This window comes from Paroedura picta, chromosome 6 (assembly GCF_049243985.1).
Source record: "Paroedura picta isolate Pp20150507F chromosome 6, Ppicta_v3.0, whole genome shotgun sequence".
Taxonomy (NCBI): Eukaryota; Metazoa; Chordata; class Lepidosauria; order Squamata; family Gekkonidae; genus Paroedura; species Paroedura picta.
The window spans coordinates 76,927,290-76,941,236 of NC_135374.1; the positions used below are offsets into that span (position 1 = coordinate 76,927,290).

Consider the following 13,947-nt stretch of genomic DNA (forward strand, 5'->3'; position numbering starts at 1 on the left):
GAATTAGCAGTTTCCCTCAGTCAAGCTCTGGGCCTTCTCTCTCCTCCTGCCAGGCTCACTGCAACTAATATGTGAGCAACTTAACTTACTGCCTTCTGTAAGTAAATCTATGACCTTGCAATTTCTGCTCTCTGACAAAGACCCAGAGGTAACCATTTTAGCTGCCAGAGTTTTAACTAAGATGCTTTTATAATATGCTGCCTACCTTGTATTTTATCTTTTATAGTTTATTTAATCATTTTAAGATCTGTTTGGTTATGTAACCCTATTTTATTATTTTGTTGAAATTTTAAACCCTATTTTTATATGTCTTATACATATTTTATGCCAATAAAAGGTTACTGACTGACTGACTTACTGCTCATGCTCAGTAACCTTTGGCTCCCTAGGCCTAAATCCTAAATGGATTGAAACCATTAAAACAAAAATGATATGGGTTACAATGTATTCTCATTTTCAATTATATTCTTCCAATTTAAATTTCAGCTGAACAGAATTTTAAATGCGATGAGTACAATTTACAGTACTGGGACTGTGTGCAAGTTGGGAAACGTCTCAACATGTCTGCCTCTGGAACCAGGTGAAGTATAAACAATAAGCATCTACTGTGACCTTAACATAAAGTCTGCAGCAATGGTAATAACTGTATAACTGAATATGTCTTTCAATGTACATTTAATATCTTCACATTTGTAGAAGCCAAGCCTGTGTGTTTTTAGTATTTTCATTAGTTTATTATGCAGTGCTACAGCCACTTTTTGTGGCCTAATTAATGAATAAAATAAAATAGGCTTTTACATTTTAATTTGTTTATTTGATTTGAAGGAAGGAACAACAATAAGGACAAATGAATTCTACCATATTTTTTGTCAGCATAGAGACAATAAAGATGATCTGACCACTCTGTCACTGGACCCACTTAATTTGACTTGCAGAAGGACACCCTGGGCTCAAGAAAGGCAGGCACACATTTCCATTGGCTTAAACAAGGCCACTGCTTTATTATTAACTCCACAGGAGTGTTGGTGCAACATGGGAGAGGGAGTGTGATTTGCAGTCAGCTGGCCCCAAGAACTCAGATGCCAGTAGTGCCCTGAGGCCCTGGAAATGCAGGTTCCATCCAAGGGGAGCATCCAGCAGCTTCCTGGGGCCCACCTGGTTCACCCACCAGGAATGTGGGTGCCCTTGCTGCTGGATTCCCTGGAGGGAATTGTCCCACCTTGCCCCTACCTCAGGCTACCCAGTACTGTAAACCCTGGGGTGCCAAGGAGAGGAGCCCACTCCCTTTGTCCCACCCCGGGCTACCTGGCACTGCGAGCTCCCAGCCTACCCTGCTGAGTTGGCCTTGCTCGCAGACCTGCTACCTCCTAAAGAGGCCCCTTACCTGGGCAGTCTGATGTGCAGACTGAACTCCCACCAAACAGGCTCCATTTCATGCCAAACCACAAGCTGTGATGAAAGGCAGATTGAATATAGTGGCCCATACAAAAACATAAACAGTATTAGCAAAGATAGGATGGGGAGGAGGGAAGCTGCCCCAGTGGTGGCTCGGGCGAAAGAGGCCAGGCTTCTTGCATGTGGTGCCTTTTAAAGTGCCCTGTGCCTGCACCTCCTAACCCTGCCCCAGGGCAATGCAATGACTCCACTCCTCCTGCATGTTCCCCTGGGCTCGTCCACCCTGCGTGTCCTCCCTCTCCACCTGGCTCCTCCGGTGCATCAGTGGGCAGCAAGAGGTAAGGTCTCAGCCATGTTTTTCTCTGCACATATTTTAAAAAGATTTAAGATGGCCTTCTCCATCAGATACATATATGCACCCTATAGGCAAATCAAGATTTTGTGTCATTGTGATTCTTTGCTTATGATGATAGGTCTGGATGTTATAATGGCCAACAGTATTGATTATTCAGAGAGACTGTGGGCTTGGCAAGGCTGGAGAGCTGACATTGGCAAGAAGATGAGGCCTTTATATGAAGAATATGTTGAACTGAAGAATGAGGCTGCAAGGGGGAATAGTAAGTTACAATCATCTTTTCTCTTTACTTTCTTGCTGAATGGAATTCTTAGCCCACTTCTGTGTTCATGTCCCTTTTGTGGATGACTGGAGATATAGACTACTGCTAAATGAGAATATTTCATTAATGGATTTGTTTTAAATAATGTGTACCTTGCACTTATTTTATGTAAGAGTACAAATCCCATGGGCAAATGTCAAATGAATGCACAGTTGATTGATGGGGCACCAGGTCACAGTAACGTGTTTGAAGCCCCTCTCGTTCCCATGATGAAGTGGGCCCTGAGCCATGAAAGCCCAATCTGCAATGTACCTTTTAGTTTTTAAGCGTTCACTGCTGTTTTTCTGCAATGGACAAGGTACCTCATTGGAAAATAGCTCCATTGCTGAAATGATGGTTATACAGAAAGGAAATGTCACATAATATGAGAGGTAATGGTGCTACATCTTTAAGATTGTTGTTTAACTCATGGCAATGCTTTCTAAACCATTGTTCCCTGAAACCTGAGCATTGACAGTGCAATGTTAGGCATCATTAAAGTCTAAAAAGATTTTATTCCAGCATAAGTTTTTGTAAACTAGAGGTGACTTCAGCAGATGCCTCAACTGGCAGATATTTCTATAAATATCTATATTACTATAAAAGATTATAGAGAAAACATGATCCGCATGGCCTGAAGGCCATGTTTCTTGTCCTTCTTGAATGTCATATAGAATTGTTACATACATACATATCGACATCAGATGAAAGAGGTTCCAGTCCTCGAATGTTTATTCTAGAATAAAATTGGATTTGTTTTAAAGGTGTTACTGAACTCCTGTATATTTCTGCTGTTTCCTACATTGGCTAACCAGGTTCCTCACAGAAGGCCACAAACAACAACCTTTCTCTTGTGTTAGTCCTCAGCAGTTACAAACCAGTAGTCAGCGTCGCAGAGCCTTTGACCACACAAATTTCATTTAGCCACCTTGCCTAATAGCATTTGATAACTGATTGAAGAAGTGTGCTTGCACACAAAAACGTGTTGCTTGAATACAACTTTGTTGCTCTTAAAGTTACTCCTGGACTCTAACTTTGTTCTGCTGCTTCAGACCAACATGGCTGCTTACCTGAATCTATCTGTCAGCATTTGATAGCATTTGATAGTGTGGATGAATTAAATTAATTTGGAGTCACATCTGATCAGAACCTGTAGTTTGTGATTTACTGTTCTCAAATAATAACTGCATGGTTTTGCTTTTCAGGTTATTTTGACTATGGAGACTACTGGAGAGGAAATTATGAAACAGATTATCCAGAAGAGTATCGGTACAGTCGTGAGCAGCTGATCATTGATGTAGACGAAACATTTAAACAAGTAAGACTCACAGTAAAACTCTAAACGAGGGATACCAGCCACTAGATGGGACCTAAGGATCCACCAGAACTACAACTCATCTTCAAACTACAGAGATCAGTTCCCCTGGAGAAGATGGATGTCTTGGAGGGTGAATTGGTGGCATGAAACCCCACTGAGGTCTCTGTTCTACCCACGTTCCATCCCCATATCTCCCGGAGTTTCCTAATCTGGATCTAGCAACACTACCTCCCATCCCCTGTCAATGGCCAAGGGGGACTTGGTAACCATGTCCTAAACATTGTACCCACAGATTTCAAATGCCTTAGAAGGATTAACCCTGCTTGGGATGGCACTGTCAATTGCTATGCTAAAGCATGATTCAGAATATTAGTTGGTCTAGGCACCTTCTTCCAAGGCACATGAGTATTGGTATATCCAAGTTCAGAGACAATCACTTCTAACTTCAGGGGCTGGAGAAGTTGCCTTAACAAGTTTTTAATTGTCCAGGAATTAGATACTGGCCTTGGTGGGTTTTGGAGTCATCCAGGTGAATTATTCATATCTACTGAACAAGGGAAGTTCTAGTAAATATAGTGAATGGGAGACAGACTGAGGATGGATTTGGACTAGGGATACCTGGCTAGGGAGACTAGAAAGATTCAGCTATAAAACTCACTGAGGAGATCAGTATATCAGCCTAGCTTACTTCATTGCATTGGTGTGAGGAATAGCAGGGTACACATAAATGTGAGATAAATGTCTTTGAGAACCTAGATTTCCAAACCAACAATAGAACTTATATATTTCTCATTTTTGATTCTCTCCAGATAAAACCTTTGTATGAGCAGCTGCATGCTTATGTGAGGAGTAATCTGCAGAAAACATATGGCTCACACCGTATTGACTCCAAAGGATGTCTTCCAGCTCATTTGCTTGGTATGAAAATACAAGTGTCACCCATACCTATGACGTGTCATGCTGAAAGCAAGAGAATGGTTTGTGAACAGCAACAGGCTGTTTATATATAAGGAAAATTACTGCTATTATTTGTTGGCATTACTGTCCCATCTAACTTGTTCTTCCTGCTGAATTTGATCAGGAAAATCAGCCCGCCCACCCCATCTCAAATAGGATATCTTAGAACGGAAAAAAGACGGAGTAAAGTACAACCAAAATGAACACTTGCCCATAAGGAAGTTTCTGGATGTTTTCAAGATACAGGAAGAAAGAGGAGGGGCTGATAGAGCATTATAAAATTTTGCTTAGAAGGACCCCTGTCCTGTAATGCTAGGGTTTGCAGCTTGTTGTGAAGGAGGAGGAAGTTGATGAGGAGTCTCAGGGCAAATAAAAGGAAGTACAAACATAACAATTTGTAGAATTGGCAGGGATGGCTATAGTGGACTAAGGGCAGCTTGGTGCAGTGGTTAGGAGTGCGGACTTCTAATATGGCAAGCCAGGTTTGATTCTGTGTTCCTCCACATGTAACCAGCTGTCTGACCTTGGGCTCGCCACAGTACTGATAAAGCTGTTCTGACCGAGCAGTGATATCAGGGCTCTCTCGGCCTCACCCACCTCACAGGGTGTCTGTTGTGGGAGAGAAAAAGGAAGGCAAATGTAAGCTGCTTTGAGACTCCTTCGGGTAGAGAAAAGTGGCATAAAAGAACCAATTCCTCCTCCTCCTCCTCCTCTGTCTTCTTTGTTTTTAATTATGTATTTATTTAAAACATTTCTGTGCTGTCTTTCTACACAATACAGTTTCTCCAAGGTGGTGAACATCAGAGCATTAAAACATTTCATGGCGTTTTAAAAATAAATAAAAATAGAGTCAGAGACTCTAGTTGGTGCAGAATACGGCAGATCAATTGTTTTCAGGAGCTAGGCAGAGCAACTTATTACTTGGATTCTGCAGTCACTCCATTGGGCTGCCTATCAGTTGTTGTTAGGTGCGAAGTCTTGTCCGACCCATCGCAACCTCCAGGCCTTCCTGTCCTCTACCATTCCCCGGAGTCCATTTAAGTTTGCACCGACTGCTTCAGTGACTCCATCCAGCCACCTCATTCTCTGTCGTCCCCTTCTTCTTTTGCCCTCAATCGCTCCCAGCATTAGGCTCTTCTCCAGGGAGTCCTTCCTTCTCATGAGGTGGCCAAAGTATTTGAGTTTCATCTTCAGGATCTGGCCTTCTAAGGAGCAGTCAGGGCTGATCTCCTTTAGGACTGTCCGGTTTGTTCACCTTGCAGTCTAAGGGACTCGCAAGAGTCTTCTCCAGCACTAGAGTTCAAAAGCCTCAATTCTTTGACACTCGGCCTTTCTTATGGTCCAAATTTTGCAGCCATACATTGCAACTGGGAACACCATAGCCTTGACTAGACGCACTTTTTTTGGCAGGGTGATGTCCCTGCTTTTTAGGATGCTGTCTAGATTTGCCATAGCTTTCCTCCCCAGGAGCAAGCGTCTTTTAATTTCTTTGATGCAGTCCCCATCTGTAGTGATCTTGGAGCCCAGGAAAATAAAATATGTCAGTATCTCCATTTCTTCCCCATCTATTTGCCAGGAATTGAGAGGGCCGGATGCCATGATCTTCGTTTTCTTGATGTTGAGTTTCAAGCCAACTTTTGCACTCTCCTTCTTCACCCACATCAAGGCTCTTTAGTGCCTCTTCGCTTTCTGCCATTAGAGTGGTATCATTTGCATATCTGAGGTTGTTGATATTTCTCTCTGCAATCTTGATCCCAATTTGTGACTCATCTAACCCCGCCTTTCTCATGATGTGCTCCGCATGCAAGTTAAATAGGCAAGGCAACAATATATAGTCTTGCCGAACTCCTTTCTCAATTTTGAACCAATCAGTGATTCCATGCCCGGTTCTCACAGTTGCTTCTTGACCAGCATATAGGTTTCTCAAGATACAAATAAGATGTTCTGGTATTCCCATCTCTTTAAGAACTTGCTACAATTTGTTGTGCTCTACACAATCAAAGGCTTTAGCATAGTCAATGAAGCAGAAGTAGATGTTTTTCTGGAACTCCCTAGCTTTCTCCATGATCCAGCGTAAGTTGGCAATTTGATCTCTAGTTCCTCTGCCTCTTCGAAATCCTGCCTGTATTTCCGGAAGTTCTCGGTCCACATATTGCTGGAGCCTAGCTTGTAGGATTTTGAACATAACTTTGCTAGCATGAGAAATGAGTGCAATGGTGTAGTAGTTTGAACATTCTTTGGCATTGCCCTTCTTTGGGATTAGAATGTAAACTGACCTTTTCCAATCCTGTGGCCATTGTTGAGTTTTCCAAATTTGCTGGCATATTGAGTGTAGCACTTTTACTGCATCGTCTTTTAAGATTTTGAATAGTTCTACTGGAATGCTGTCATCAACCACTGCCTATCTGTAACTGAACTCAACTCAAAGTATTGGCTATTATATACAGAGCCCTTCATTGCCTTGGACCCTCCTAACTGCATGACCATTTTTCCATCTGTGTTCTGCCACAATTTGCTCATCTAAGCAGGGCCTTCTGTTGGTGCCACCCAACAAATGGGGAAGATCAATTCCTGGGGCCATTCCGCACTCGTTCAAAATTGCACAATGGTTGCAAATTGAAATCACTACTGATTTGCTGTTATGCACAACGTCATTGACAATCTGCAACACTCCTGAAACCAATCCGCAGAAAGTGCTTTGTTGTAGCGCTTTCAGGGAAATCCCAAAAAGTGGATTCACCCTCCGGAAAGCGCTACACTCTTGCAACCAATCTGCAACACTAGCGGGAAAGTTCTGTACGTTACCATTGTTGCGGTTTCTGCAAAGCCCCTCCCCCTGGCTCTCTCCTCTGATCTTCCGGCGAAGCGATCGCCATTTTTTTTTTCTCGGAGCAAGCGGAGATCAACGCACCGGCGAGCCTTCGTTTACCCAGCGAGGCTTCCCTGGCTGCAGTCCCTCCCCAGAGCTGTTTTAAGTCACCAAGCACCAAGCAACACGCAGCCCTGTTTGCTAGTTTATTTTCCCTTTATTTTTCACTCTATTTTTGGCCGAAAATCACGCCCGGGGGGGGTATTTTTTTTCACTCGGGGGGAGCGTGGCAACGATGAAACGGCAGCTCAAACACCACCTGCTAGCTAGATGGGTCTCTCCGTTGCAACGAATCAACGCAGATTCGTTGCAACGTGTGTCGTTTTTTTTTTTTTTAAACCTTCCTTAAAGGGAAAGGGGCTTTTTGGGAGCATGATAACGGCTGCCCATTGGCTGCTTGATGACCAGGGGTGGGACAAAGCTCAGCAATATCACTTCCTGGCTAGCAATTTTTGCCGAGACCGGAAACCTGTGGGAAACGATAGAAACGCAACTGGATTCCACTACAAAGGCAGGTATGCATAACGACGAATTCCACTATTTAAAATTGCCTTTTTTCCTTCTGCAACCAATTTGCTACATAGATCCTGGTGCGGAATGGCCCCTGCTCTTGCCCAAAAATGTGTCTTCTCTGTAGTGGCCCCCATCCTGTGGAAGGGCCTGCCAGAGGAGGTCAGGGAGGCTCCCATACTCCTGGGATTTTGAAAATGAAGGCATTTGTAGGAAAGAAATAAGGATACACTATCATAGGTTGCTCCAGAAAAATGCACTCTGTTTCTTCTTGGAATGGAATGGAATGGAATGGAATGGAATGGAATGGAATAGAATAGACTAGAATAGAATATTCTGCATTAATATGTCAGGTTTGCTTTGTTTAAACAACAGTTTCTTTCAAATTTCTGCACTCCTAGTTGTGTATCACACTGTTTATGACATGTATCCTGTTGGTTACATTGACTAACACTGTATAATCCACCTTGAGTCTCAGTGAGAAAGGTGGATTATAAATGATGCTAAATAAAATTAAGCTGGAACCCTCCACGTTCAGAATGTGTACACCTCTGCATACTGAAAGCAGGCAGGCAAGAGCTGAGGCTTTGTGGCCCTGCTTTCAGGACTTCATGGGCATCAGTTGGCCACTGCTGGTGAGAACACAGTGGGCTAGGTAGACCACTCACCTGATGCAACGGGGCCCTTTCTACTGTCTTATGAAGAGCAAGTTAGTGTCTGCAACATATGTCAGGTGGAAATAATCAGAGGCTTTGCAAAAGTAATATATGAGAGAGGGGGGGGGATCCTATGATAAATCCTGTCTACAGGAAAAAGGAATTTGTGGGTGCTCCAATGTGGAAATAGGCTTTCGCAGAAAAAACAAACTCTTCCTTGGGAGTTTTATGAATGGGTTCCCAGCAATTGTTTTGTCTAAAAGGCAGAAACACTAGCGCCCACTGCTGACTGGAGATAAGCAGCTTTCCTCTTTCTAGCCTGAAATAGTTCTGGGGATCTGTAATTTACCTTTTCGGGACAATCCTACAAGCACTTGTTCAGTACCTGTATGGCTACTCCACCTGGCAGGGGAAGCCCCTTCTCTTTATACCACTGTCCCAACTGGATTTGAGCCCCTGGATGCTTGATTTTCAGACAAATAAAACTGCCAGGACTACAGTTCATAAAACTTCCAACTTAGGCAGATGCATAAAAATAGCTAATATTATTAATTTTGTTCTTACTTGTAATTCTACCTTTTTGCTTTTGAAGGTGACATGTGGGGTAGATTTTGGACAAATTTATATCCCTTCATGATTCCCTATCCAAATAAACCCAATATTGATGTGAGTTCTGCAATGGTTGAAAAGGTAAGTCAAGAACATGGATACAAAGTGTCAACATAATAAATATTTCTTCTGTAGTTACGCCTTATGATTTCTTAATTTTGATAGTCTTCTGATAGCTTTACTTTAGGGCTGTGCACAGTAGCTAAAATTTCACCTAAAATACAACAGCTAAGCCAGTTAGATGTAGAAAATACCATCCAATCATATTTCTACTTTTCTGTTCTACCCCTTTCTTGTAACTAACCATCTCATGATCTCTGTTTTTGTTTAGAACCTTACCCCACAATTTTGCCTTTTTGATTTTCAAGCAAAGATCTGGGATAAAAATACAAATATTGCAACTTGTTAAACTCAACAGATTACCTCAGCAAGAGAAATCGCTTTAGAGAATAGGGTAACTGAACCCAGCTGGACTTTTGGATTCAAACCTAAAAATAACAAAAGAAGCACAGGAGGCTGAATACTAATGACAGAGTTTTGAGGATCTAGTAAGAATATGATTAATAAATAAGGAAAAACTGTCTTTTTCAGAACTGGAATGTAACAGCTATCTTTAAAGCTGCCGAGGAGTTTTTTGTCTCTGTTGGCCTCTACAACATGACAGAGGGCTTCTGGGTAAATTCTATGCTTGAAGAACCTAATGATGGCAGGAAAGTTGTCTGTCATCCCACTGCCTGGGATATGGGAAAAAGAGACTACAGGTACTGAAAATGCTACAACTGAGTCTGCCCCTTTGTTAACAACTCCAGATTCATGAGAACAAAACCTTTTAATAGGAATGGAATGCTAAATATGAATCCCTGATCTGAAAGTTCTTCTTCAATGCTTGTTTGTGAGAGTGTACATTTGAAGAACAAGTATGCTGAGAGACAGGAGTTTTATATTTGAATTCAATTGCACATTTAGCCATTAAGTTTCTTATGTTAAAATCACTATGGACTGAATCCAAAAGTGCCTTTTTGCAAGAAGGGGAAAGCAGTTTTGCTCATGTAGAAGGTGTGTATATAATTTCCACAGATGTCCTAGTCAAGCTGGAATACCTGTGACTTGCATTAGAGTGATTCCTGAGAATCCCTCAAGAACATATTTTTGGTGGTGCAGTGTGTGTGTGTGTGTGTGTGTGTGTGTGTGGATGCTATAGAAGACAGTGTGACAGAAAAGATCAATTTCATGAGTAGAATTCTACTTACAGTTTTTTTAAATCCAGTCCTGTATGTCAGAAGAATAACCTGTCTCAAAAAGGTGGCTGGGACTATAAAGACAGATGACAGGAGAGAGACAGAGAGACAGAGAGAGATTAATTTGCAGAGACTTCTTGAGACGAGGTGTAAAAATTCTCACTAACATTTTCCCTGTACAAACACAATTCAAGGCATACAATAAGTTTAGGAGCAAATTAGACTATGTTAGCAAAAGAGATATGCTTTATGCATGGAGTGGTTCAGCTGACATCTTCTTCACCAGTCTCTTTGCATATCTTCAAATGAATTTGAATGTGTTCATTTCAGGTCAACCACACTACACGGTGCAATCACCATTTTTTTTTTGTACACCATTGCATTATTTCTACCATTAGGCATTATTATTATACACTTCCCCAGTGTAATTAAACAGAGGGAGAAGAACTATTAGGTCATCAGTTATAGTAGCGATCCCCAACCTGTGGGCCGTGGACCACATGTAGTCCTTCGACTAATTGGAGGTGGGCCCCGAAGGACGCCTCCCCCCCTCCGGCCCTTTACTTCATCCCCCCCGGCCCTTTACAACACACTTCGAGTGTCATTGTCTCCCATCACTCCCAGATGGGACTATCTCGTTGCAGAGAAACAAGCTCAGGGTTCCCATTGATTTGTCATTGTCATGAGTTAAAATTTCCATGAAAATAAAATGTTCCTTATGTTCATTGTTGTGGCGTGTCTGTATCTTATTTTGAAGGGATGTTTAAACATTACCATAGTGATCAGAGAGCGTCAGGGCAGTGGTTGAGAGTAGAGGAGTAAACTACCCCCCCCCCACCGGGCCTCAGTAAAAGGCATTGAGTGGTCCCCAACGTTGAGTGGTCCCCGATGATAAAAAGGTTGGGGACCACTGAGTTATAGCACAGTTTTGCAGCAGGAGACGGCCCCTCCTCCATCTGCCAAAAGGCACATGTTAGAAGAAAAATATTATGTTTTAATGGAGACTTAATGTTTAAGTTTCTATCAGTACAATACTATGTGGAGTTACACCTTTCTAATCCGATGCAGAGTGACACCCTTCTAATTCCATTGAAGTAAGATTGGCTTAGAAAGATATAACTCTGCTCAGGGTTGAACTGCCAGTGTACTTTATTCTTTATGATCCTTAATCCATTGTCCACTCTGTTTAATGATTCCCACAGAAGTATGCTCTATTTTTTCCCCAAGTTTAACATTATTTATTATGATGATTTATTGTATGGCATGTGTGTAATATAACCAGGAGATCCCAAGTTTGTCTGGCTGCCAGGCAAGAGACATTTGGGGGTTGTTTGCTATTTCATGCCTGTCTCCGTATCATGACCCTGGTATTACTTGGAGGCCACCCTTCCAAGTGCTAGCCAGGGGTGGCCCAGTTTAGCTTCCAAAATCTGACAGAATTGTGCTTGCTTGGGCTATCCAGATCAGGTTTCAGTTTAATACTATTGCATCATGACACCAGGCATATTGCCTACTGATAGAAATAGTACAGTGTTGTAAAAGATGCAGCTGCAAAGTGAAAGGTTAAAAAATGGCATCTCAGACAAGCACTTTAGAGATTAACAACTTGCACTGCAATAATTGAAGTTACACGGCCTGGTCAGAAAACTGCTGCATAGGCTCCAATCTACTTGATGTGAACTTCAACAGTAATCATCATGGAGATCCAGCCAAGAGCTTGTCTCACATCAGATTGCATGAGAGAACAATGTCTGTTCCCTGGGTGGCCCCACTGTAGTTTATGTTCACAGCCTGTGTAGTCATAATTCATGTAGTACCAATAGTCTTTGCTCAACTGTATTTGGTTGTAGGATCAAGATGTGCACCACAGTGACTATGGATGACTTCCTGACAGCACACCATGAGATGGGGCACATTGAATATGATATGGCTTATGCTCACCTTCCTTATCTGCTAAGAAGTGGTGCCAATGAAGGATTCCATGAAGCTGTAGGAGAGATCATGTCACTATCTGCAGCCACTCCAAATCATTTGAAATCTCTTGGTCTTTTGGATCCCAACTTCCAAGAAGATAATGGTGAGAAATATGGAAAGGTCAATGTATTAAAACACACTAGAAGGCTACAAAAATGCGATAGCATTTCTGGGTCTTAATTCTCAAATCTCAAGCTGCAGTGTTTAGTCAGGTAGTTTGATTGACATGTCACTGATCATTAATCAGGCAGATTTTAATAAAACATCTTTCTTTATACTGTATACAGAAGTCATGAATGTAGGCTTCGACTGAAAAGAGGTATTCTCTTTCTCAGTCTCATGGGACACAATGGCCCTCCAAAAATCATTCCTGATGTGGCATATATGTACATCATCTGAGAACGAAGCAGACCTGTTTTTAGAATTCCTGTTTTTAACACACATGTTTCTAACTCTGTTTCTAGCCTAAAGTGTTAGCAAATAATGCTTCAGAAGGCTCACACTTGAGGAACCAGTTGTGATCTGCATAAAGTTTGGGGGGGAGGGAAGGAAGAGTTTGTAACTTTACCAATACAACAACAACAATCCTTAGAACTGTACAACTAAAAATTATTCTGTCATTTCCCTTTGTTTTCAACAGAAACAAAGATCAATTTCCTTCTCAAACAGGCCCTCACTATTGTTGGAACGATGCCTTTCACATACATGCTAGAGAAATGGCGGTGGATGGTGTTTTCTGGTAGGATCCCGAAGGAACAATGGATGAGAAAGTGGTGGGAAATGAAGTGAGTACAGGCTATGGTTGGGAGGGAAAGTGGCATGACATAGCCTGATCTTGTTAGATCTCAGAAGCTAACACCATCAGTACTTTGCTGGGGAACCATCAAGGAACACTCTGCAGAAGAAGGAAATGACAAATCATCTCTGCTTCTTACTTCTCTTGAAAGCCCCTTTCTGGAGTTGCCATAAGTCAGCTGAGACTTGATGGCATTTTACACATGCACAAATGAAATGGCTAATATAAGGGTCTGAGGAAATGCTGGGTGTTTAACCCCTGAAGTACTGGAAGAATCAGTGTCACAAAGCTCAGAAGGTAGAACTGGTGAGTTTTTAATCACTACCAGTTGCCTCATGAGTATTTAAATCTATCTGAATAGAAATGGTATGGTGAGAGAGTACTTGTTTGTGCTACACTGTGGTACCATGGGGTGGGGTTCCCTTTTATTTTAGACCAAACTGAGTGTTGAAAGAAGAAGAACAACCTAGGGAGTTGGAGCCTTGGTCAGGAAATTCCGGGGAACCTGCTACTAACCCCTGCAAGAACAAATGCATGCATGAATGAAACTGGTGTACCACATGTGAGAATTCTTGTGTGCAGCTCCTTCTTTGGGAATAAGCAGGCTTTCTATACTCAGTGCAATGACATGTCCTGGTACAAAGAGTTTACCTCAAAGACAACTTATGAAAACAAGCCAAAGAGCCAACATTGTGTAGTGGTTAAGAGCTGCAATTTCTAATTTGGACAACTGGGTTTGATTCCCCAGTCCTTCACATGTAGCCAGCAGGGTGAACTGGGGCCCATCAGAGTTTTCTCAGAGCTCTCTCAGCCTCACAGGGTCTCTGTTGTGCAAAGAGGAAGGGAAAGGTGTTTATAAGTCACTTTAGGACTCCTTCAGGTACTGAAATAGTGTATAAAAAAACAGCTCTTCTTCAAAATTATATCACCAACTAGCAACTAAGCCCGCTGTACTAGAAATACAGCGGG

At 42.1% G+C, this 13,947-nt stretch overlaps 1 protein-coding gene across 1 annotated transcript in view; it reads left to right on the forward strand.

Moving 5' to 3' along the window:
- ACE2 (angiotensin converting enzyme 2) overlaps positions 1–13,947 on the forward strand; it is a 32,384-nt gene that overhangs the window by 4,955 nt on the left and 13,482 nt on the right. The window contains exons 3-10 of the mRNA XM_077343174.1: positions 487–580; positions 1,869–2,012; positions 3,257–3,369; positions 4,179–4,287; positions 8,954–9,051; positions 9,562–9,731; positions 12,059–12,285; positions 12,823–12,967. Coding sequence (XP_077199289.1) covers positions 487–580; positions 1,869–2,012; positions 3,257–3,369; positions 4,179–4,287; positions 8,954–9,051; positions 9,562–9,731; positions 12,059–12,285; positions 12,823–12,967 — 1,100 coding nt within the window. The remainder of the gene's footprint in view (positions 1–486; positions 581–1,868; positions 2,013–3,256; positions 3,370–4,178; positions 4,288–8,953; positions 9,052–9,561; positions 9,732–12,058; positions 12,286–12,822; positions 12,968–13,947) is intronic.